The 26,906-nt window shown below is 38.4% G+C and overlaps 1 protein-coding gene across 1 annotated transcript; it reads right to left on the bottom strand.

Annotated features, from left to right (window-relative positions):
- Window positions 1-3,094: 3,094 nt before the first annotated feature.
- Window positions 3,095-26,586, bottom strand: matn1 (matrilin 1). The gene is made up of 8 exons (XM_052036425.1): window positions 26,448-26,586; window positions 21,353-21,696; window positions 16,277-16,499; window positions 14,740-14,862; window positions 13,169-13,573; window positions 10,927-11,076; window positions 6,951-7,037; window positions 3,095-3,982 (listed from the first exon to the last, which is right to left on the bottom strand). The coding sequence occupies exons 1-8, from the start codon at window positions 26,536-26,538 to the stop codon at window positions 3,930-3,932; spliced, it is 1,476 nt and encodes a 491-aa protein (XP_051892385.1). The 5' UTR covers window positions 26,539-26,586; the 3' UTR covers window positions 3,095-3,929.
- Between the last annotated feature and the right edge of the window lie 320 nt (window positions 26,587-26,906).

A 26,906-nucleotide genomic window follows, 5' to 3' on the forward strand; every position in this document is an offset into this window, starting at 1 on the left:
GACCATTCATCTGGACTGAAGGAGTAAAGGGGAGATAGTCAGTATAAAGAGGTGAGCGGGAGGGGTGAAGCAAGAGCTGGCAAAGGATCTAGGTGAGGAGGGATGATTGGCATTTGGATTCAGATGGGAGAGGGAAGGGTGGAAGTAACAACTGGGAGATGATAGGTAGAGGCAGCAAAGGGCTGCAGATAATGGAATCTGCTCGGAAAGGAAGGTGGAGCATGGAACCAGATAAGGGAGGTAGGGTCTGCAAATGGGAATAATTGTGTGTGTGTTGGGGGGGGGGGTGGAATTCCTGCATCCTGTCTTTTAGCTCCACCCAAACTGATTCTAATTCATGATTTTCTGAGCTGAGATACTTTCTTTCTATTGTCTTTGTCCCATTCTTTAATATCAGGGCTATCCCATCTCCTTTTCCGTTAACCTTTGCTACTGTACCTGTTACTGGAGGCCATATTTGGTCTACAGCTCATAATTTGGACATCCTTGGTGTAGATGCAAGTATAGAGGACATATTTTGTAAGCCCCCAGATGATTCTAAGGTCTGTGGAAATGTTGGCCTACAGATGATGTTTGACTTCTTCCAAGGTACTGTATTTTGCTGTAACAGAGATCTGCCATAAGTGATGTTCATGTAGCCAGGTTGAATGTTGATTGTAGATAAGTCTTAAGGGAACAGCATTAAATATATCAAGCAAAGAAGAGAGACTTGTATGTTCTATTATGCAAATCCTTAACTGCTCATCGGAAATACCCTGAGCTAATGAAGAAACTTTTATGCATGTAGCATCTTTCACACAATCCAAAGTACTTCCGAGCTGATGAAATGCTTTTCAGATGTGATCATTATGGCAATGTAGGAAATACTGAAGTCAATTTGCACAAATGTACCATTATGTGACCGGATAATCTGAAACTGAGTGATGGATAAAACACTAACGAGGTCACCAAGAATGACTGGTGTGGACTTTTTCAAAATACTGCCATCAATACTTTTACAGACGTATTATTGAGTTAACCCAGAGTAGAACAATTATTCTGGGCAGACTGGGTGCATTGGTGCCTAGAGGGAAATTTGTCTTGTCATTTTTTGGTCTGATATTCATCTTTCTTGGCATTTTTTCCCCAGTGTCAGACTCCTCCAAATAATGTCAATACCAGTACAACATGCAAAATTCACCTGCTTATCTGAAAAACAGCAGTTCTTATTTATTCACAGAAGTTTTACTGACCCCATTTCCCCTGAAATGGGTCTATTTAAAAAGCCAACAATCAAACTGCAATTTTTTGCCCTCACTAAGATCTGTAACTTCCTACAATCTCAAGTACAACCACATGTTCCTTTAATACTTTGTTTATGGAGGTCAAGATCATAATCACTCTCAGGTACCTAGCCTCATGACCTTTCCAAGTTGCTGCTGTAGACCTCTGCTGTTGAACTGAATTCACACTTATTTTAGAGACACAACACTGATATCTGTTGAAAGGTGTTATTTTTACCTTTATTTGAACTTTTAGTTTACAAAGACAAAGTACAACCACTACAGCTTGCACACTATATGACCCAGTCTTGGTCAGACCTGGTACCCAGCATTCTCAGAGTCCCAGACTCAGGGCCCCTCCTACGAGGTCCAAGGTTCTCAAGCAGTTCAAGTTTTTAGGAAGGAGCTAAATCCTGCTTCCTGGACCCATCTCCCTCCTTTTCCTTCTCTTCTCCTCCAATGGGACTGTTCCACATTGACAGTCTAATCCAGGTCTGTTTTCTACCCACCTAAGTCCCTCAGACAATCTTAGGAGTATGGTGCCCACCCTCCAGGCAGAATTCATTCATTAGATAGGAACACTCCCCAATAGCTGGAAGAGTGCTGTTTATATTGTAATGTGCCTTTAGGCTAATGCTTTCCCACTTTTCCAGTTCTGATGAAGGGTCTTTACCTGGGGTGATAATTCTGCCCCACTTTCCACAGCTGCTGTCTAACCTGCTAAGTGTTTCCAACATTTTCTGTTTTTGTTCCTCCCTTTAAGGATTAGTTGCTGAAATCCCACCTGTGAGGCTAAATGCTGGCAGCAGCAAGTATCTGCAATGGATCAATATTGTGCTTCATTGCGAAAATCTGACAGTGCTGTTCTGGGAATCTTCCACATGAAGATTGGGCTTTGGGACATTTAATAATAGCTCAGCTTAACCATTCTGCCCTAGGCTCACCCTTTTCTTAATGTGCTCTCGGCCTAGCCTTTTTCTACACCCGGGCTCTAGCCTCATTGTGTTCTGCCTTTTCACTCGGCCTTGCCATTTTCAATACCCCTGCTATTGGCTCGCCTTTTCTACACCTCCACCATGCCTTGTCCTTCCCTACATTTTTGGTGGACCTTGCCTTTTCTGACAACCCTGCTGTGTGAGGCCTGCTCTAGCAACCCTTTCTCTTATGCAGTCTGGGCTTTGCCCTTTTCTACACCTTTGCAGTGGGCCTTGCCTATCCCCACACCTCTCTGGTACATCTTGCCCCTTTCTACACTCATGCTGTTGGCATTGTCCTTCACCGAGTTGGCCTCACCTTTTTCTATACCTCTGTTTAAGCGTCACTCTGGGCGACAACTTTTTCCATACCTCTGCTCCAGCTCTCCGTTCTGGGCCTTAGCCATTTCTTCACCCCAGTTGTGTGCCTTGCCCTATCTACACTTCTGCTCTGGTCTCACCCTTTTCTACCTCTCCATTTTGGGCCCTGTCCTTTCCCACACTCTTGGCGTGAGCCTTGCCATTTGCTACATCTCAGCTGTGGGCTTTGCTCTTTTATACATGTCCGCTGCTGTGGGCTTTGCTCTTTTATACATGTCCGCTGCTGTGGGCTTTGCTCTTTTCAACACCGCTGCTCTGGCCTTGCACATTGGGCCTCACCCTTTTCTCAAAACTGCTGCATATTGTCATCTTCTTTCCATCAGACCTAAATTCAAGCTTTCAGTGTGAACGATAAATATTTTAATCATGGGATTGTAGAGTCCAGCAATCTCAGGAAAGTAAATAATATAAATGAAGAAACCATTGTGCAAAATTTGAATGTTTTTGGGCCACTTTTATTTTCCTGTTATTTCCTGACACAATACAGTTTTACAAAAGTGACAAAACAGAACATCCAAACAAAACTCTGAAGAATCCATGATACCTTTTCTTCTTAAATATACTTACATAAATATCTGAATCTTTAAAAGGCACATATGAGACATTTTGAGTTAGAAATAGGTCTTTGGTTACTAGCACTGAGAAGATGCTATGTTACTGCCACCCTGTTGCACTCCCTTTTGATATTCAGATTTAATAAGGCCAATGAATTCCATCAGGAGAGGAGTACAACAGGCAGGTGAAACTCTATAGTGTACTGCACTCGTGGCCACACACAAATTTTAACCACTTTTGTTTCCTGGTTTTGTCCAAAAATTTTATAGGTATAACATATTTTAACTGTTCATCTCACATTAGAACTGAACAACCGTGAAAGTTTGTTTCTGTATTTCATGTGGCATTTTATTGGTCAATTTCGGAACTCTATTATGAGACTTTTTTAAACCAGTTGACAAAATATATAGGCCTGGGATTAAATATGGTTGACCAAAATTAGTATCAAACAAGTAAGTTACAATATAAATACAAATGAATTTATGATTTAGTTTTATATTTGGCATTTTCCTTCTTTAATATACAAAATATATTGCTAAAAGTGTCAATGTTTCCAGCTTATTTCACAGCGCTTTGTCCAAATGAAAGTGACTGCACTTATTGTTACAGAGTTCCTTTATAAGGAGAGGTAACTAGACTAGACATTTTAAAATAAAAGCATTTTTTAGTAATTCATATGCCCTTGTATATTAATTAAGCATGTTTTCAGTATATTTGATGATGTTAACAGTTGTCAGGAAAAGTGCAGCAGTATCTATTAGACAAGAAGTCTGTTCTCAAGAGCTGCCAGTTTTTTTGCGAAGGCACCTAGTATAAAAATTGTTAAGGACCATACTGCATGACAGTCAAAGTGTTGAACTACAGTGCTTTATTCAAAAGTGGTTTAAAATTTTAACTGAATCAAATATGTAAACTATAAATCTGTAAGTACATTTAAAAGCTAGTCACACTGTGTTGCACTCTTACACCACTGGTGGCAGTGCTGCTCTTCAGCATGCACTAGAGAAACTCCTATTGTTCATTCAGTTCTATGCTGCTTCATAAAGTTGCAGCATACTTTACGGTTTGTTGTAAACAATAACATAGATGCAAACTATTATGCAGATATATGGACAGAATATACAACATTGCAATTCAGTTCCCATTCTATCTGAACAATTAGAGTCATACAGCATGGAAACAGGCCCCTCAGCCCAACTCGTTCATGCCGACTGTGTTGCCCAGCGAGCTAGTCCCATCTGCCCATTTTTGGTCCATAGCCCTGTAAACCTCTCCTATCCATGTACTTATGTAGATGGCTTTTAAATGTTGCTAATGTGCCCGCCTCAAGCACTATTTCTGGCAGCTCATTGTAATTGTAATTATAAATGAAAATTAAAAAAAACTGCAGATGCTGGAAATCTGAAACAAAAACATTTTTTAAAAATTGTAATTTTGGCTGTTTTTCTCTGTCCGTTAGTACAGCTTGACCTACTGGGCATGTCTCACAGCCCTGCTATTAGCAATACATAACACAGACAAAGAAATATAATCACCCTCTAAGTGCCCCGTTAACCCATTTGACCTGGTCTCACCGTATCAAAGATATTTCATTTGTCCTACCCATCCTTCCCCCCTCACCACCCCACCTTCTCTGCAACTTAAAACTTTATTTATTATTTCTCCCAGTTCTCATCTGAAATGTTAACTATGCTTCTCTTTTCACAGATGCTGCCTGACCTGCTGAGTGTTTCCAGCATTTTCTGTTTTTTACCTCAGTATAATTATCTGTATTTTAAACCCTGCTGTCCCAGAACATAACATACGTTCTTGGTTTCTCGTGGGCATTTAAAGGCATCAGCTTTACACAAAGTTTTATTTGATTTGTTGAAGAGATAAGCGAATTTATTTATATTGATGGACTGGAGAAATTGGGATTATTCTCACAGAATAGAGAAAATTGAGGGATGATTTGTCTGAAGTATTCAAAATCTTGGTGGCTGAACAAAGTTAATAAGGAGAAACTGTTCACATTGGTGGAAAGATTGAGAACCAGAGAAAAGACTCAAGATGACTGGCATGAGAAAAATAAAACTGTTCCACACAGCAAAATGTTGTGATCTGAAATTTTTGTTTTATTCTTTCATGACACGAGGGAATCACCAGCAGAACCAGCATTCATTCCACATCCCATTTGGCTTTGAACTGAATGGGTTGCTGGGCCATTTCACAGGGCGGTTCAAGTCCCATGGAGTCACATATATCCCGGACCGATTTCCTTCCCTGAAGGACATTTGGGAATGCACTACCTGAAAGGATGGTGGAAAGGGGTTCAAATACAACTTTCATAAAGGTTTTAAAAGTACTTGAGGCAAGTAAATTTATTGGTCTGTTGGGAAAGAGAATGAGACTAACAAAAAGCCAGAATGGGCTTCCTCTGCTAGAATGATTCTATAATCGAATAAATGTGCTGGAATGTTAGAGATCCTCAAGTAGGGAACATTGTTGTTTTGGGGGCAAGTTACATTTGTTCTCAACATTGGTGCAAAAACGATAGTATAATTGTTTCACATTCAAATATATTTATTGTTTTTGTTTAAGTACCAACTTCTACATAATACCCCTCATTTTTGCTCCTTTGTTTTATGCCTCCATGATTTTTTTTACTTATACAGAAGGGAAGTTGGTAATATCTGTGGATACATTCAGTACTTGTATCTTTGATATATAGTCTTGCCATTTGAACTGATTTTCTTGAACTTTATTGTTAGGATAATGATTTTATGATATATTAGTTGGTCAATAAGCATCATGATATGACATAATCAAGTCAACAGTAGTTCAACTATAATCTAATTAAAATACAGAGCAGAACTTAATAGCCTGCTATTGCTAATGCTTTCATGGTCTTAGGAAACATATTATTGAAAGCAGCCTAAAAAACCTATTCACGAGGTAAAACAACATAGTCGCTTTGCATGTGGTGCAAGGGGAGCAGGAGTATTTCTTCCAGTACCAACAACCTACCCACTTCGCATCTCTGCATCTTCCTGATCCTCCGCATAAATCTGAAATACCTCTGAACACAATCCATTAAAAACATATCCAGTTCCCACCTCCATCACATGACCCCAATTACAATTGCTTCTGAAATTGGGACTCTCATCAGTGTTAAACCTTCTCCCTGTAAATGTTGCAATACTACCACTACCAACTCCAACCTGCCCCCACCCCACCACCCCCTCCCCCACCCCAACCACCACCAAGGACACCATAACATTTGAGGCCTCCTCAGCTGGGAATCTGTATACTTCCCTCAGGATTTCTCTATCATACTTACCTACTCTTGAAGGCTTCAGTCTTTAAGGTAGCTGCCCATCCAAGGATCCTATAGACACTAGTAGGTGCCCTGTGGCCAGAAACTCTATCTAAAGTGGGCTTGCAGTTAAACTGTGAGGGCTGTACCAAAAATCCTGTTCTTGCAGGTTTCCTAAACTTACCTCAGCATCCTGGCAAGGAACTCATCTCCATAATCCCAGAATGCACAAATAGATGATCCTATCAAAATGTTTGTAGATGATTGAGAGTCCAGATAATGAATGTATCAACAACTGATCACTCATTGTTATCAAGAATGTGGGGTGATTGCAAACAGTAATAGACAAACTGCAATAAAAGTTCCAAACTGAACCCTACATAGAGTCTACTTATTTTTTTCTCTTTTAAGATTAAACTAAATTTTAGGTAATTTTATACTAGTATATAGGATATATTAGTATATATGAGATTAAAAGGATATGTTTGGATGTCAGTGTTTTAATTATTTTCTCGACCTTTGTTTGGAACTCCACTAGTGACTCGCAGGCACATAGGTCTTTAGGTTTAACTGAAAGCAAAAAGAAGACACATGAGGGAAAAATACCAATGGTTTTCAACTTCTCTGTGAATCATGGTTGCAGGCCATAGTACAGATATTTATTGGTAAGTAAAGTATTGCAGGTGCTGGAAATTATGTTCTTTGTCCACAGATTGTGGTGAAGTTGTTGCAAAGTGAACATTACTTAAATCTAAAAGTACTCAGCAGATCAGGCAACATCTGTGGAGAGAGAAACAGAGGTAATGTTTTAGTCCCTTATAAGAACTGTTCTGTTACAAGGTCATTAACCTGAGACATTAACTCTTTTTTCTTCATGGATGCTGCCTGACCTGATGAGTATCTCCAGTATTTTCTGTTTTTATTTCGGATTTCCAGAATCTGCAGTTTTTTTTTGCTTTCTGAATACTTAAATCTAAATTTACATAATGCAGTTCTCATTTATTCCTTCCACTGTGATACTTTTCATCTTTGATATGTCAGTGGTTACACACTGTTCAGGAATCTGTGGTCAGTGTAGAGGTGACAGCTTTGCTGAAGACCAGCATAGATCCAGCATTAGTTAGCATCTGGCATCAACTCCAGGTGCTCCCTGGCATCTGGCAACACTCATGGCATTGATATGGGCAAATTTAATTGAACATTTCTCATAAAAGCATTTATAAACATCTCACAGTGTGTGAAATAAAATTGATACTTAATCTTGAGTTGGAAGGGTAACCTGAATCACACAAAAAAAATAAGCATTTTTTGTTAACCACACAGCTATCAATTTTGAAATATCTCACCTCTTTCTGGTACATCAATGACTACATTGGTGCTGCTTCAGGCACTCATACAGTACTAAAAAATTTCATTACTTTTGCTGCCAATTGCCATCCTGCTTTCACTTTCACATAGTCCACCTTTTACTCTTCCCTTCCCTTTCTTCATCTCACTGCCTCCATCTCAGGGGATAGGCTGACCACAATCATTAAGCTCACAGCCACCTTGATTATACTTCCGCACACCCTGTATCCTGTAAGGACTCCATTCCATTCCCTCAGTTCCTTAGTCTCTGTTGCATTTGCTCCAATTAAGAGATTTTCTGCACAGATTCCTCTGAAAAGTCTTTCTTCTTTCTAAACTATGGCTTCCTCTCTGCCATAGTTGATAGAGTCTTCAATCACATTTTATTTATTTCCTGTACCTCTGCTTTCACCCACTGTTCTCCTGGACAGAGCAAAGACAGAGCTCCCCTGGTCCTCACCTTCCACTGTATCAGCCATTCAGTGGACTATCCTTTGCAGTTTCTGCCAGATCCAACAAGATTCCACCACCAGACACATTACTTCCCTCTCTTCCCAAAATGATTTTTAAGGGATCAATCCTTTCACAACCCTGTGGCTGCTCTTCTGTCCCCACCACCCTCTCCATGGCGTGGCACTTTCTGATGCAATCACAGAAGATGCAACACCTGTTCTTTCTCCTCTTTGCACCATCCAGGGACTCACTCTTTCTAGGTGAAGCAGTGATTCACTTGCACTTCTTCCAATCTAGTGCATTGCATTTGGTTTTCACAATATGGCCTGCTCTACACGGAAGAAACCAGTCGCAGGTTGGGTGATCCTGTTGTGGAGTACCTGCATTCAGTGCATAAGAGCAACCCCTGAGCTTTTGGTTGTCTGTCACTTTAATTCTCTACCCCACCCCCACTCTGACCTATCTGCCTGTGGCCTCCTGCACTGCTACAATGAGGCCCAGTGCAGACTTGTGGAATAATGCCCTGTCTTCTGCTGGATTCAATATTGGATTTTTCTATTTTAGAAAACTTGTTTTTTCTTTCTATCTGTATCACAATTGGCCATTTCTGCTGCAAATTGGCTATTTTGGTTCAGTTTTCCTCTCTCCATTAATACAGCCTGACCTGCTGGACCTATCACACAGCCCTGCTATTACCAATGCATAGTAAAGACAAAAAAGAAAAATCACTCTCCAACTCATTTCATATGGTCTTACCCTACCCCAGATATTCCCTTTTCCCCTTCCAACCTTCTTTGCAACTTAAAATTACATTTTTTAAACCTCTGTTTCCCGGTTCTGACAAAGGGTCCCTGTCCTGAAATGTTAACTCTGTATCTCCTTCCACAGATGCTGCCTGACCCGCTGACTAATCCTTCCCTTTTGATGTCTTCTTCAAACTACAGTTCTGTTCTCATTCTAAAGAAGTTAAATTTTCTGAAGTAACTTCACAATTTTGGGGGGAAAAATCACCATTTTACTAAATTACAGATTTTATCCCTAATCCATATCAGTATTTATATTATGCAACTGGAGAAAATGAATGGAGAAGATAAAATCACACGGCTGAAATTCAATACATCTAAACATCCTGTAAGGATGTGTGTTTATTCTGCTAGTTCATGTAATTATGTATCTTGGGTGGTAGATAAATCACTATTTTGTAATGCTACGTTCATTTCTGGTGGAGAAACAAAGTCCCTAACAGATCTATGAACTTTATGGCTTTGAACAGAACAATTCAGGTGCATACTAATTCTTAACAGGTTACCTGGATACTGTAGGGCTATATGTATTTTAAATAGAAAGCCCATTTTTCATACTTTTGCTGCCATGTTTTGTAATATGAAAGCCTAATTTGTGCTTGCACATTCTTGTTCAATAAGTTTGGTTTAAAATACCACAGGCACCTTGAGATGTACTTTGCTTCTTTTTGCTTGGGAATGGTCTAAGTAATGACACATTTATTCTCAGTGCCTATTTCCCTACACAATGGGGTTGATTCAGCAGTTTTTAGCAGTTCATTGAATAAAACTGTGTAGTCAACTGTGAATGGTTAATATCTGTTGAATGGCCATTACAGTTAGATCTAATTGGGTTATGATCTGTGTTGCCCAGGTGTTCCCCCAGATGGAATTGTAATTGTAAGATTAATGCTGAAAATTTGGTGAAGAATTTTAAAAACACTGATTACATCTCCAACAAGATGAATAAAAAAATTGCATCAGAAGTGTTTCAGCCACTTTTTGCAGGACAATTCATAATTCATCATTGATTCATTCTCTATCAGAAAGGTTGATACCTCCCGTAATACAGGCATGACTTAACCTAAAGTTCAATTGTATATATGATTCTGCAAGCCAATTGAAAACTTTTTTGTTTGCAATGACAGCATTGTATTCCTTTGAATAATTTAAACTGTTTTTTATGAAGTTAGGATATGGGTTAATGGCTATGTCAATATTGGCATACATAACAGAAAGACCTTAATTTATATAGTACCTTCCAAATCCACCTCAGGATCCCCAAAAGACTTCCATGCAATGAAATGTAGTTAATGATGTAATGTGGGAAGCAGAGCAGCCAACTTACATACAGCAAACTCCCACAAACAGTAAGTGATCACGGTCAGTTGATCTGTTTCACTAACGTTAAACAGGGGATAAATATTGGTTAGGATACTGGGGAGAACCCCCATGCTCTTCACCAAAACAGTGCTAGGATACTTTACGTCTACATAGAAGAGCAGTGGAGACATTCAATTAACATATCATCTAAAAGACAGAATCCTTAACGACAGTCGAAGCCATAATTATTCCTCAACAATTTTTCCAACTCAAGAAGGTCTTAATCAGTCTCTTCGATAAACATTACAAGATTCCATACCCGTTTAAAATGAACAAAAAAAGATTAAATTGGTTGTGATATTTCAGCTTTCCCCTTAGCATTAAGTTCCAATCATCTCACGCTCTGAAATGTTTAGAAATCTAACATAATATAGAGTGATAAGAGTGTAGCAGTATTTGCTGTGCTTCCAGTCTGAAAAGTTTATAAATCTCTGGATTTACACAAATAGAAACTAGAGACTTAACTGTTTTGAAAAATGAAAAAAAATCCTTACCACATATCTTAACCTGTAATTTGTCTGCAATTTGATTCATTGTTTTGAAATCTGCAGTATAATAATAATGATCTTTAACTGGATCTGAGGCAATTATCCTTAATTCTTCCTCAAGTGCATTCCCCACTCCAACCGCAAACATCTTAACTCCTGAAAACAGACAAGGATGAATTACTGAATGCATTTTGAAAATCTTTCAGCTGTTTGATACTTAAGAGCCCAATGGGGGGAAATATTAACATTGCTCCACTGTTTATATTATAAAAATGTGACATTGTTCTGCCACTATCGCTGATAACAAAAGCTCTAGGCTCTATGGGATCATGTAACATAGAGAAAAATGAATGCTCTTGTGCCATTCAATAACTAAATGGATATTTGTGCTGAACACACTAGAACCACATATTCCCAGGTCCAATCCCTAATCTGCATGCAATTAACCAACATTTTTCTGAACAGGAGTAGATGTTAGTTTTTGTGTCCCTGAAATAAGGAAGGCAGGGGAATTGATTTCTCATCCCCTTTTATTGACCTTTGTTGGAAACGTTGGTGATGTTTGATTGCTGTAAGGGGCAGTGCAGCTTCATTATGTGGATTTGTCAGACTGATTCATCAGCCATCATTTTCTATGTCAGGCTTGCCAATGGGCCTTGAGTGCTTGAGGACCTGGAAGGTACAGATACTGTGAAAAGGATATGTTCCTTGAAGTAGATATTGTAGGATGCAATGATTACACAGGAAAGGATACAAAGGACTGTTGTAGATGGAAAGTGATGTTACAAAATCTGATCAATCGTGACAGACATTTAGGGTGTTTGTGCATTTTACACAGAGAATTGAAATGTGAGAATGTTTTATTTAGAGAACAAAAGTGCATTATGACAATATGTGCAGTTAATTAAAGGTTTCAAAGCCTCATTTTTATTAGGTTAGCTGCTCTCTGGAGTCATGGTTTGGGTGGAAATATCAAAGTCTATAACAATTCTCTCATTTAAATCAAATTTATTGCTGAGGGTACAACATATTACCTTTCAAAGGTTACTGATAGTACAATTATAGGATACTAAGTTATTATATAGTGTTTGTCCTCTTTTGACTAATTGCTCTTTGCAGGTTTGTTTTCATGCAGGTTATTAAATAAATTTAAGTATTTTAAATGTACAGGAATAATAATGCAATAAGCTTCTTCATTAATGGTTTCTTCTAAACATATCACTTAACACGTGAATCCTTGACAAATTTTGAAGAAAGCTACATCTGTGCAAAACTTCTTCCTCTTAGTTTGCCTTAATTCAGTAAATGAGTCTATAGGCCTTGTTCTTTATTAACAACTCTAGGGGGATTTAACAAATTTAAAATTGGAGGAGAGTGGGAAAATAAAAAAAAATAATTTAAAAGGGAACCTTGCCTCTAACCGGAAAACCAGAATCATGAGAGGCCACAGTTTAGCTAATGTGGGAAATGGAATAATGCTTTGAGTTTGCTCTGCTGAGGTTGGGACTGAGTAATATTACAGGGAGAAAATACAGCTCAGGATTGCAAGGGCTTCATTACTAACAGTAAATGGCCCAAACATGCAGTACCATTGCTGTGTTTCATCATGATGAATTAAAAAAATTAAAACCATTGATTTGGGAGTAGCTCAAAAAAATGGATGCCTGCGCAATTTTCTTTGTTTGAATCAATATTTTGCAGCCATAAGTAATGTTGTCACAAATAAATTTCAACGCTATAATTAACTCTGTCAATCTATTAGCTGCAGACTTACTTTAAGTAATTTATGCACTGAAATGTTTGAGTTCAGCTTATCATGGGGCAAATTTGCACAGTGAGAATTGGGTTACTTTAAGGAGCTGTTTCCCTAGGCAGCTATTAGCTTTGTCTGACTAAAGGGAAATGCTAATTGTAGGGTCTGGGGGAGAGAATGTTGAGCTAGGTATCACATTTTGTGATATCTAGCTCAACTGAGAAATTCACAGCAGGTAGGGAGTAGGTTAGCATTTAATATCTTGATTATAAATAAATAAATACTGGCTAAAGCAGCTTCAATAAAACAAGGGGAAAGGATCATCACAGTTTCCTTATAGGATATAAATCTTACAGCACAGAGACTGTGCTTGTTCCTGAACTTTGACAGATCTATGCAATTAGTCACACATCTCAGCTCTTTCCCCATAGCCTTGCAAGTTCCTCCCATACAAAGTGTATAGGATATATTAATTGGGTCTTTTTTCAGTGTTACCTTGATCTTTGATCTTTTGGGCATAATTATTAATATAATCCTGTGAGCGACCATCAGTAAAAACAATGCCAACTTTTGGGATGTTCTCTCGTGCTCCTTGAGATGGGACGAAAACCTTTTCAGATAGATGTTGCAGAGCCAGGCCTGTCATTGTTCCTCTTTCCATGTACTCCATTTCCTTCACTGCTGACTTGATACTTTGTTTTGTTTTGAACTTGTTGAGGGGGAATTCTGTCCTGACTGAGCTCGAGTACTGAACAAGAGAAACACGCGCCTGCTGGTCACCAACATCCAGGGAGTCGACAATCTGATTGATGAACTTTTTTACCAGTTCAAAGTTTTCAGGTCTCACACTCTTTGATCCATCGATAACGAAACCTAAATCAACAGCTCCTGATCTGCAAGCTGAGAGGAACATTAAAAGCAAGAATTAAATAAAGAAATAATTTAAATTTCTGTTTGTTGTTCCTATTTTCAGGACCAAGGACAGCAGACAAAGCAGTCATAAAACTTCCAATTTAGAAGATTATTCCATTCTTGAAATAGTCTGTTTTTCTTTGAAAAAGCATGAATAAGTAATAACTTAAAATTAAAAAGAGTCCTGTGTTCAGCATTGATGGCCCAATCTACAGTGCCAGTTTACAAAAAGAAATTCCTAGTGCATGTTTATGTTCATCTATTGAATAGCACTGCTATTTACACTTTATAAGTATCATTAATCTTGGGATCTAAGGTATTAATAATTGATTGTTTTGCTGTATTTGGTTTAGGAGATTGCAATATACAAGCTGGCCTTTTCTAGTAGTAGTTAATGGATACATAACTGGGTTGTAGGAAGTTGTTAACATCTGACCCAAGCAATAGTCACAGCATTTAATTGATAGCTCAGTATTCATTGTACATCCGCACTACAAACATAAGTGTAGGTGTGCAAAGTTGTGCTAAAGATTCAACTCCCATTATTAAATTCAAATTGTGTGCAGCGTGGGAACTCTGTTACTGAGGACATCCTGGCCTCAGAGGCCGCAGGATGAATATGTTGACAAATGCGACCAGGCATTTCATGCATGAAGAAAGTCCGCTGGTCATAAAGAATTACTGGAAAAAAGTCAGCCTCAAGGAAAATTTATTGGAATATTAAAGACCTTCAAGGGACTGGATGAAATAGATCCAAGAATGAGGTTTGCTATCAATAAATACTCCAGGCAGTGGAACACTGATTCAAACTTCTTGGGGAAAACTGAATTCACACAGAGGATGGTTAACATCTGGAAAATCTATTGAAGATGGTGTAGCTTAACACAGCACTGAGAACAACCTTTACCTTAAGTAACGTAGTCATGAAACAAATATTTGCATACAGGGCTATTCCATCATTAACTGCAAACTTGTGGGTAGTGACCTTAGACTTTGTTTATTAGAGTAGTGCATAAAGTTGCACAGACAAATGGATAGGGCGTGCATTTATGGAACGGATGTAAACAGGTGTTTAGGTTAGCTTAATGTCCAGTTTTTTAAGTCCAGACTGAATCAAGTCCAGTTTTTTAAGTCTATGCAGAATCAAGACTTACTCCCACACGTTCTTCCATCTGGGTTTAATGTGAATCCTTCATTGCAGGCACATTTATAAGAGCCAGGAGTACTCACGCAGATCTGCTCACAGTCATGATCCCCACTTGCACATAGATCCACCACTGAAACACAACATGAATTCAATTATCATAAAGGGAATATAAGCTAGTTCTGAATGCAAATACAGCCATAAAGAATTTCAAAAAGAAAATTTGATATTGGGAATATTTTTATGTCAAAAATTCCCACTATTAAATTCATGGCAAACTCAAACCGTGACATCAGGGCCTCATTCCCCGGTTCTGTTTATATTGTTGGGTATCTGTCTTCTCTTGCATTCGTGTCTTTCCCATAAAAATGGCTTCCTACATTCTCTAACCAACCATATGCACCCAACTTCTTTCTGATTTTACTTCTTCCAACAGTCACATTTCACTTGTGATGGAATGGCTGAATCAGTGTGAAAACTCAGGTCCATTAATGTATCTTGGTATCTCACCCCTTTAATGACATTTCTTTTTCATGCTTCACAAGCCTGATCAACATCTACCAATTATTAACTCGGTTGGGTCATCCATTTTTCACCTTATAATCTGCCTGACTCAATCTCTCCTATAGCTAATACCATCTCAACCAAAACCATTTCATTCAAAAGTACTTAACCTTCCAAAATACCCCAGCACTCTTTCATGTTGGTTTAGCTTTACAGTGATCTTGCTGATCATATCCATTTCGGAAAATGAGAGTGATTTACACAAAAGCCAAAATGTTTCCATTATGAAAGAGTTTATCACAAATTATGGATCTACTGAATTAATTTAAAGTTCAATTGTGGCCTTGGTGTTTATTTCTAGGACACCTATGCCATCTACCAAAAATAATAAACACATAGCAGGTCTCATTAAACTTTTTTTTAAAAACATCAGCAGAATTGCAATAGAACTTCAGAAAAATTACTTCCCTTACCAGTGCACCTGAAATTCTAAACAGAGATACTCTAAACAAGCACAGTTGAAGGATAACCAGCTTTGGGAGGAGATACTTTTAGCTGCAGGGTTTAATGAATGGATGTAAAAGATAAAGAAATTTTGGCGTTTCATTGTGTAATATTCCATTAAATCCAAATTCCATGATTTTTAAAGTCACATAGTTGTTTTTTGGTCTCTTGTTATGTGTCTCAAAGTACAAAAGTAAAGGAATCTCCAGTCTACAAAATCAAGAGGTTAATTTATTGACCTGAATGCATAATAGATCTTGGATCCTAAATCTAAGTGTTGTTGCTTAGAGTTACAAAATAGCCTAAGGTGTTGTGTATGCCCTCTTTATGGTATAAATTCCATCAAGTTCCTTTCAATAATAAATACACGTTTTATATAGAATATACATAAAAACATAGGGTTGATATTTGCAATAGTACAAGCCCGGTGTAAGTACCAGCGGACCATTGTTACCCTGCCTTATAACCATGAGCATGAGGCTTTGACCTGCTGTCCTACTCAGCTGATATCCTTCCATATTCTTTGCTGTTTTACTCACCACAAAAAGCTTCCTGAAATTTTTTGGAAAGTTTTTCTATGGCACTGTAGCTTTCCACATAGTCCAAATGGTCTTCCAGGGGTTCACTGGCAATCTCACGCAGGGAGTTCAGCTCTGCCCTGCCCACACCAATAGCAAAGATCTCGATGCCTTTCTGTTTGGCATGGGTGGCAGCGTCTTGTACTGGGTCCTGGGGACGGCCATCGGTCACAATGATAGCTACCTTAGGGCAGAATGGGCACAAAATTGGTCACTTCCTTGCCTTAATCACAAATGAATGGACCGAGTTCATGGGTGATCTTCCCCCGTATCACCCATTTACATTTTGGAATAAAGTGAGACTAGAAAGACAGTCACATTAGTACTTGTTACTGTTATCAAATCATAATTTCCATATGTCTATAGTCTAATTTTAGTCAATGCTTTTCTAAAGTGTTTAACTTAGAATAAAACTGGCATCAGCAAAGGTATAGTCCTTAGGAAGAGATAAACAGAGAACATAGCTAATGTTTCAGGCCGATTGTACAAGATGTTTCACAGTTGTGGCTATATTTCTATATTGGAGAACTTGAAGTAAATTTATTTTTGAAGCGTGCTGGATTAATCTGCTTTCACAAAATGAAAATTGAAAACTGTGAAAGCCAGATTAAAAACTGATGAACTACATATTGGTAAAAATTGATTATTGTTTATTTTTCCCAGAGATTGTTCAATCACAAAATAATTAAATAAGGAACACTGTCTGACTCTTCGTACTACCTGAGGCCACTGAAAATATACTTGCCTGTGTCTACTAGTTCGAAGGGTGTGCAATGCTTTCAGCTTTTTGGTTGTTGTGATGAAAGTGCCCAGTAGACGGCTCCAAAAGCGCCACACCAGTTCTCCCCAGTGATTGTGTTGGAGGGAAGAGTGGCCTCTACAATGTCCCTGATTTTGCAGCAGTAGCAACAACAAAAACTTTGATGTATGCACTTATTACACTGTAACATTTATGGCAAGTTTGGAATTTCCACGCAAGTAAAAATCCCGAAGATGTTCTCTATGATTCTGCCTTCCGCCACAGGCTGCAGTGTTTGCAACCTTCTCCAATGGAGTCAAGGCATTTCACAAGAAGTCCAAAGCCAAAATACTGCAGATGCTGGAAATCTGAAATAAAAACAGAACACACTGTAAATACTCAGCACGTCCAGCAGCTTCTGTGGGGAAGGAAACAGAGTTAATGTTTTAGGTCAATGACATCTGATCAGTGGTTCTGATCTCAAAACATTGACTGGAAACATTAACTCAGTTTCTTTCCCACATACACTGCCTGGCCTGCTGAGCATTTCCCACATTTTCTGCTTTATTTCAAATTTCCACTATGATCAGTGTTTTTGTTTAGGACTCCCTCTACAAAACACTAGAAAAACTATTTGTTGCACAAGATCTAAGTGAGTTTAACTGACGTATGAAACCATAATTACTGCTTAGCAAACTACCATTAACCATTAGTTGTCAAACAACTTTCTTGGCATCACAAACATTGCAGATTTCAGAAGGATCCCTTAATGTTCCACAACTATCTCAAAAAAAGTGAGATCTTTATCTTCCAAATCATTTTCCCCACAGCAATTTCCAGTAAATTATAAAACTGTAACTCTGCCTAAGGCTCAAAGCAACTTTGCCCACATCTGGCGAATCTATCCCAGCTATTCTCTATCACCTTGAAACACTAAAGAAAACAAAATGATATCACATCTGACCTTCAACATCTAATTTTCCATGACAGTCATTCTTGTATTTGTTTGCTTTATTGCCACTGCTCAGAGTCGTGTTTCTCTGCTGTTTGTACCCTGATTTTTTTTTACTGAATTACAAACAGCCACATTATGTACTTTTCCTTTCCCCTGAATCCAATTCTATTCGGACCAAGACTCACTGTACTACACCTTGGTCTAATTAATTATTTCCCAGAACCTTATCTTCAACTTGCCAGTTTACCTGTTCTTACACAATATGCTGGTTTGGCAATTCTTAATCATTGTTTAATGATTGATTCCATTTTTTCCAACCTTATACATCCATACTTTTTCCAATTTTCCTTCATTAATGATCATAACTTCAGCTTCCAGGATGTAACCTTTGGAATTCCCTTCCTAAACTTCTCTCTCCCCCCTTAGACCTGTCTTGATTTCCATCCCAGGCTCCTCAGTTTGAAATTGATATTGACTTTAACCAGCACCTCTCACCAACGACGTGCTTCCAACACTGCCCAGTGATGTTCCAATTTAGAGCTGAATTTAGATGAAACTTCACATCAGAAAAGATTCTGAAGAAAGATTGTTGACCTGAAGACTTAGTATTCTCTCTCCAAAGAAAAATTGCTGACCTGCTGAGTATTACTTTCATTTTCTCCTTTTAGTTCAGAAAGGTCGAATTTAATTCATGCACTGGGATTGGGTTGTAAGGAGACAAATTCCTTAATGGCATTTATGTTGTTTTCATAAACTATTTTCCTGGGTTAGGAAGCATCTTCTTTCAAGTGCTTCAGTGGTGATATAGTTTGCACAACTGTCAGAATACTCTGTGGCATTATTACCCATAAGTGGTAGTGAAATTCCATCCACAGTTAGTTGGAGCATACAGTCAAGGTTTTGGTACATAGATGTGGAGTCTGTGAGCTCTCATTTATTACCAAAGAATGTCTTACTTTAGGAATAGTTCTACTTATTTCTCTAGCAACCAAGGTTTGGCAGCAGCTGACCTGCTCTAAGGACTTTTGTCTTCACTCTTCCTACACAAAAACTCCATGAACCTGAAATAATCCTCCCAATATTACATTTCTCCCAGGAGCCTCTTGATGGTGCCCGCACAGAGCTTGGCTGAAGTATGAGCAAAAGAAGAGAGGTTTGTTGAATGCGCAAAGGTATCTTGCCATTCTATATTTCCATCTGCTACTGTCTATCCCACTGTACCATTAAAGATTATATTAATGCCCTTCAGCTAGATGCCAGTTGCTGTTTATTGTGGAATCATTGGTTTAGTTATTTTTAAAATAATGTTTTCTTAAAGCACTAATCTTCTGTAACTGTAACTTCATTCAATATTGTGTAGACATACCTTGTCAAACAATTTCACACAGCACACGCATTATGCTGTACTCAGACAGTCCCCCCTCAGAACTACGACAGGAGTCTCTTTGTATTCTGTTTCATTTTCAGCTGGGTTTTTACCATTTGAAAGAGATCCTTTTTTTAAAAAGTTTGATTAACGTCAAATGAGAACCAGAATTCTTAGAAAAAATTGCTTCAGATAACTCCATGACACAATGGCAACTTTAAGGTTATGATAGAGCAGGATATGTTATGAAATGACACAGAGAACTTGAATTTCTGGTAAAAGTTATTTCACAAGAGTTCTAATGAAAAGCCATCAACTTGAACGGTAGTTTACCACAGATGCTGGCCAACTTACCGTGTGCTTTTAGCATTTCCTTGTTATATTTCCTTTATTTTAAGCATCAGCAGTAATTTTTTTTCTGTACATCTATTCGTGTTTGGTTGTAGTTGTAAAAAAACCCCAGAGATTCTAGCTTGGTTAGTCTTATGAAGCCATAATAGTGGAAGAAAAAATGTAAGTCAGCCTCTACACATAGCTGCGTGCACCTACTTTTAACACTGATGCTTGGAAGTTGAAATGAGAGAAGAACACCACTTTTGTTTCTGATACTTGTCATGAGTCACAAAAATAAGGCAAAGAAAATGTCTTTAAAGGGTATCTCAAGACTGTATAAAGAACATGCTAGCCAGGAGAACTTTGGAATAGTCAAGTCCAGAGTTAACAATGGCATGAATGAGTGTTTCAGTGGCTGAACTGAGGTGGAATCAGGAGATGTTGCAGAGGTGAAAGGAGGCCATCTTAACTAAAGGGATCCCAAATGTGACTGGTATCTAGTGATTACTGCTAGATAATCCATGTTGGGTATTGAATGAGAATGGGATCAATAATCAATAAATGCTTTCGATAATCAAATAACCTGCAAACATGCATTACATTTGAAGAATCTGGGTGAAGTTTCGCAATAGCAACCAGCATCTATATAGTTTTTTCTGAGAATTCTACACAAGAGGAGGAGAAGAAAGAACCATACACGTTGACTAGAGTTGAGTACCAATCTGTGCAAGACCCAGCAAACCAGATACAAGGTAAGGTTATTTGCACCAGTCCTAATCTTAAGGAAACAAACATCTTCAAATGTCACCAACAAGTATTTTGCTTCACATTTTTTCATCATTTGATTTGCTTTTGTAAGCTCCCAGTAGTCTAGGCACACTACTGATAGAGGAAGATGTAAAATTAGCTGACTTATTTAACAACTAATAAAATAAAAGTGGTAATACAATGTGATTGAAAGATGTCAAGGGTTATTTTTGAACTGAGATTCCAGATTGCATTGAATAATCACAAATCACAGATCCTTGCTGTAGCACCAGTTTCTGTTGAGCTTAAATCAGTGGTCCTGTTGTGGCAGGAAGATCATGTATTCATGTTAAATTGTATCAGGGTAGGCTTGGAGCACGATTGACATGCTGAAGTAAAAGATTAGTTCTGACTTGACTGAAAGGGCCAAATGGCCTATTTCTGGTTCTTAATTTTCCTTTATTTAAACCAAGTCAAATTAAGTATTTTTTAGACCATTTCAGTTGATCCTTTGAACCAAGTGGTTTTCAGTTGAATCTTCATTAGGTGGTTAACTGCATTGATTTAATAGTGAGCATCAAATTTGATATCTTACACTTTGCACTGTTACTGTCCAAGCAGCTGAAGTGGTGGAGAAGACACCAGGCTTCAGCACATGCCATTCGATGAAGCTTCAAGGTGTTCCTGGAACAACGAAAACCTATCGCTGGAGCCTAACACTTCTAAAAACCATTCAAATCTTGTATAAATTCAGGCTAGATGGATAATCCCTTTGGTCCTGATCAACTTACTTTAAAGTAAATAAATTTATTTTTAAACTAGTAGAAGAAAAGTATGTCAAAGATTATTAAAATATTATTGTTTCAGACATTTCTATTAAAAAGTTTCCATAGTTACCTTGCTCGCACCATTGGATTTCACTCTTGCCCCGTTAGCCTCACTGAAAGCAACATTGGTTGCAAATAGGATGGCCAAGCCAGTCATGGTGCCTGAAGAGAGTGGCTCGATCTGGGAAACAGCTCGCAGGAGGCTGGCCTTGGTGCGATGTGATTTGAGGGTGAATTCGTTTTTGACTGTACTGGCATAGTTGACCAGTCCAACCCGGGTGGCATTTGGGCCAATGTCAAGGGATTCGATTACCTGGGATACAAATACTTTCACCTGTTCAAATTCTCGAGGCCGAACACTCCGAGAGCTGTCAATGATGAAGACCAGATCGGTTGGTTTAGTTCGGCATAGACCTGTGTAAAGGAGAAAGGAGTAAAGGAAGGAGTGAAGGAAGGCAAAATTGGGAGACATTTTCAGTAAAATGTGATTGTCAATTTTGTAGAGTTTGTTGGATTTCTGTCTTATATCTAGTGGTATTGTGAATTTTATTTTCAAATTACGCTTTGAATATTGTCCTTAAATCAATCATAACTTTCATGATTCGTTCACTCAATAACTGGGGGAAGTTATCTGTAAAATGTATCAGTAAAATTACCAGGGTTTGGAGTTCATAAATGACAAAATGAGTAATCCCATGTTCTTTGTGTTCTGACTACAGTGCAGGATCTACAGTAATGCAGGGTTAAGGTAATTTATTGGTATACTCTTTAAACTGTATTCCTACAGTGTAGAAACAAAAGGACCACTCTTAGCAACATTAGTGGTATTTAGATCATTTCAAGTGTCGCACTTGCATCAGGCACAGTACTGGTGCACAATTATTCAACACTTGTACTCTATAAGGACCAGTTGGTTCCATTGACTTTAGCTGTAATTCTTATATTTTTTAATCACAGAAAATTAACACTTTATTTTTATTTTGCGATGCAGAAATCCAACACATGATGGCTTTATAGAATCCCAGATTATGTGTTCTTCATTTCTGATACTTCCTGTTTTTATCTTTCTGCATTTTAATCTGTGAAACATATTCTTCTTCTCTAAACAATTCTTATTATGTCTGTGATTTTACAAAGACTACTGGAGAATTAGGAGAAAAATATTGTCTGATTGGAAAACACGAGTATACAACAACATGTAATTAAGAAGATAAAAATACACATATTAAATTAGTTTGAAAGTATGCAGATTTAGATAATGTGCTATTATGGGACCATAGAACAGTACAGCACAGAATAGGCCCTTCGGCCCACAATGTTGTACCAACATAGCTATTCCCTGCTACCTACAGAATGCCCATATCCCTCTATTTTCCTCTCAATCATGGGCTCATCCAAGACCCTCTTATAAGTTTCCATTGAATTTGCCTCCACCACCCTATCAGGCAATGCATTCCAGGCATCCACCACTCTCTTAGTGAAAAAACATACCCCTCATGTCTGTTCTGAACCTACCCCCTCTCACCTTAAATGCATGCCCTCTGGTATTGGATCGCTCAATAATGGGAAAAAGATATTGCTTGTCCACCCTATCTATGCCCTCATAATTTTATACACTTCCAACAGATCACCCCTCAGCCTCCGCCGCTCCTGAGAGAAGAGCCCAAGTTTGTCCAGCTTCTCCTGATAGCAAGGCAGCATCCTAGTAAACCTGCTCTGCCCCCTCTCTAAAACCTCTACATCCTTCCTATAGTGAGGACCAATATTCTGAAGGCAATGTTGGGAGCACTGACACTATTTTTAGTGAGAAATTGCTTCCTTTATTCTTATAATAGTCTATTTTTTCTCCTCTTGAGCTTTGGTTTCAGATGTATTGCCAATATTGAATAATACCTCTGCAGGAATATATCATGAGATTTCCAACATCTGAATTTTTAAATTTTTGAACATCTGGTCTAAACAGTGGGTCAAAATAGTGGGTCCAACTGTGGGATTAACATCTGGATCTGAACAGTGAGCATCGAGGCGAATAACGGAGCTGAGATTGACCCTCTCCTCACCTAACATTCACAGGAAGTGCTAGAAATAAGCAGTGGGGCATTCAGTATCCATAAAGCCAACACATTACAGGTGATATAGTGTTGAACTATGAACGAAGCAATGTTTTTCTGTGATTTTGTTGGGGTGGCACAGTGGTGCAGCAGGTAGAGCTGCTGCCTCATGGCTTCAGCAACTCAGGTTCAATCCTGACCTCTGGTATTGTCTGTGGAGAGTTTGCACCGCATGGGTTTCCTAGGGGGGCTCCAGTTTCTTTCCACATCAGAAAGAGATGCAGGGTAAATTGCCCCTAATGTGTAGGTGAGTGATAAAGTCTAGGGGAGTTGATGGTAATGTGGGGAGAATAGTTTTATAGGAAAAATTAGTGGAGAGCTCATATTGATGGCATTGCTCTGAGCTGGTATAGAGCTGATTGCCTGAAATGGCCTCCTTCTATATAATAAAGGAATAAGGAAGGAGTATAAAGGATCACAGTTAAGATTGATGGAACAAGCTGGCCTTTGTAATTTATGCAACAGTTAAGTAATTATGCACCAATACTGTGTCTGAAGCACGTGTGATACCTTAAGTTATCAAAACGGCACTAATGCTGCCAAGACCAGCCCTTTCGCTTTTACACTAAAGGAATATAAAGAGTATACCAGTAAAATGCCTTAATCCTGCATAATTGTGGACTTTTCACTAGGGATCAGTGGACATCATTAGGGTTGGGAACCTTTTATTTCCTTAATTTAAATGCTCAGACAATAATTTGTGATCTCCCTAGCACCTTCCAACCAAGCACAGCTTTTGATTAAATGTGGGACTTTCCTCATCTGGTGATACACCAGCCATTAGTTCACTACCCATGACATTGGGACATTTGGTTTGTTTTCAACAAACTGAACAGAGTAGGATGGATGAAAAATATGCTGAAACATGCAGGTGATTTTAGACTAGAAAACAGAGTGCAGATGCAGTTCTTCTTCAAGGTGGGTTTCCATTAGATAAAGGTTCCACTTGAATTACATTCATATTTGTTGGAAATTATTAGGAATTGACCATCTGAATATGGGCAGTGCAAGAAGGAGTATGGTGATCTAGCTTCATTGTAGATTGGCATGACCTTAGACTGTAATGTTACAGGAGCAGAGACCTTTGACCCATTGAGCCATGCTGGCTCCCAGGGAAGCAAGGGGGTAATTATTTTCAAAAATCTAACTCTAGCTGATGCTTAATTGTAGGACCAATTTACCAACCAGGACTAACATCAGATTTTCTACTGAATTTACCAAAATATATCAATGCCTGAAACTCATACTTTTAAGTGCTCACAGAGTACATTATCACCCATTATAAACGGTAAAACTGCTGTTACGAGCACAGATATTTTTCGTTGAAAATTCCAACCTCCCACTCCCCTCCCTCATCTCAACCTGAATCCTTCATTGAGATGCAGTAGCACAATGAGGCCCCTCTCTCCTTGAGCCATTCTTGGAACTGGAACAGTAGACAATTATTAGGACAGAGCAGAAGCCAATGCCACCTTATCCCACTCAATATTAATGTGCAAACCACCTCTCCAGCAGAGGTCACTGTAGTTATTTTCTCCTATGGACACCATGGCTAAATGAAGTTTTTCTATCAGCTATGATGAATCAGGCAAGTCAGCATTGGCACGAACTGAACCCACTGTGTCTCAGCTGTACTGTCCGACTGTATTAGATAGTACTTTTAACAACCACAAAGTTAATACATTAAGGAGCAGGTTTTACTTCTCAATAGATTGTATAGTCTTTGCAATCTATTTTAAAATGCCACAATCATGCACATAGAATTCCATAGAGATGGGTTGAACAAAGTATGATAACCAATTCCTAAGAAAAGTGAAACTGTTTTCAACAGGTCATCATAGAAGGATCAAGTTCAACTTTTCACATCCAAGCCCATCAATTCTAAATCATTCATGAACCAAAAAGAATGTGACGTAATAATCTGCTGTTTGCAAGCTGGTGGTGAAGCACCAAGAACCACGGAAGGCACAAATAATGGTCAGTCATCTAGGAACTTGATAGGAACCATCCATATTAAAAGTACAGATGGATTGTAATAGGCATTCACAACATTTGGATGTCACAATCCACTAAAGTGAAAGTAGAGACTGAAGATGTTAACAGCTGGGATCCAATATTTCATAATATCTTTTATGTAAATAGTACATAGCAAATATGTACATGGCAATATTACATGGCAAATAAGATCATGCTAGCACAAGCCGCAACAAGAACAATTCCTATCTAATAGTCCAATGAACTATGAAGTGGTGAACATGCAAAGGTCACTTCCATTGATACTTCCCCTCCTCAAGCTCATTGTACATCATCAAACTAGTAATTTTAAGGGTGCACCTTATACTGAAATAGAAGAATAATTTATATATTATGGTACAAGTACAGAGACATGGAACTTCCTCTATTTCATATCAGGTCAATTATCAAGTTTGGGTAACAATATTAGCGGCTATTTGGTTACAATGCCTTTGGGATATTTTAAGTTGTAAATCTAATGTTCGCAATGTTTAATCCATATCCCACGTAAGTGTTTCCTTCAATGATTTGGTATTGTCAATGAAAGGTAGAAAGTTAGGTCTAGTTTCTTAGCACTTTAACCCAGCCAGGTTACTGCATTATCAAAATTATTTTTGTGTTGATGTGTTACAATAGTTGCCTTTCCAATCACTTGCATTTAAATGCCAAGTACAGTGCACCTTGAAGGAGCTGCGAAAATCTAGGGCCATTCTTCAGTAAGTGGCAATGATACCACAAGGAAGGATTTCCAATTAAAACCTTTTAACCAGCAAATGTAATCTGCAGAAAGAATAATCTGAAGAAAATGTGAACATGATTTGAAATAATTTGAACAAAAGACACCATGAACTGTCAATATTGGTCATAATTTCAGAATAATACTGAAATACCATCATGAATGTACGATTTACCCAATATTGGTTTAGATGCAAAAATCACTTTAAAATGGATGAAAATCTTAAAGCACAAATTGGAAGAAAACATAAACACTGGTTATTTACTGTATACATTAAATCATGGTACAGAAATGTATCTTCTTACCAGGTGGAGGTTTTATTTTAAGTGTGGGCACCGCATTAACTTGAACTAGGATCAAGGCAGAAAGGAACAGTCCAGTGAAAAGTCCCTTCATCTTGTTCAGCGAGCAGTTGCAGATGAGGCTGCAGTGTGGCAGGGAGCGGTGCCGGCTCCAGGTATTAACATGCTACCCCTCGCAGAGGCTGGAACGCAGCCTGACACGTGAGAAATACATAAAACGGGTTCCAGGAAATGCGTTAAAATGTAACTCTTTGATTTGGTCTCCAGCGTCCTTCGGCCTGCGGTAGCTTATAGGTAGCAGAAAAATCGAGCCAGGAAGACGGGCAGTCTTAAACAGGCTAGAAACACGGATTGAAGGTCGGGAACATATTCGATTGACTGATCTTACATCAACCTCGTCTGTCATTTGATAGAAGTTAGTTTGCTAAAGATTTCTGAGTGCGTTTCATTTTTAAGACCGTT

Source organism: Pristis pectinata, chromosome 22 (assembly GCF_009764475.1).
Source record: "Pristis pectinata isolate sPriPec2 chromosome 22, sPriPec2.1.pri, whole genome shotgun sequence".
Taxonomy (NCBI): Eukaryota; Metazoa; Chordata; class Chondrichthyes; order Rhinopristiformes; family Pristidae; genus Pristis; species Pristis pectinata.

Coding starts and splice junctions, on each gene's coding strand:
- matn1 (XM_052036425.1), bottom strand. CDS start 26,538: ATGAAGGGACTTTTCACTGGACTGTTCCTTTCTGCCTTGATCCTAGTT. Junction 21,697..26,447: donor TAAAATAAAACCTCCACCTG/GTAAGAAGATAC, acceptor TCCTTTACACAG/GTCTATGCCGAACTAAACCA. Junction 14,863..16,276: donor ATTTCAGGAAGCTTTTTGTG/GTGAGTAAAACA, acceptor GTTGTGTTTCAG/TGGTGGATCTATGTGCAAGT.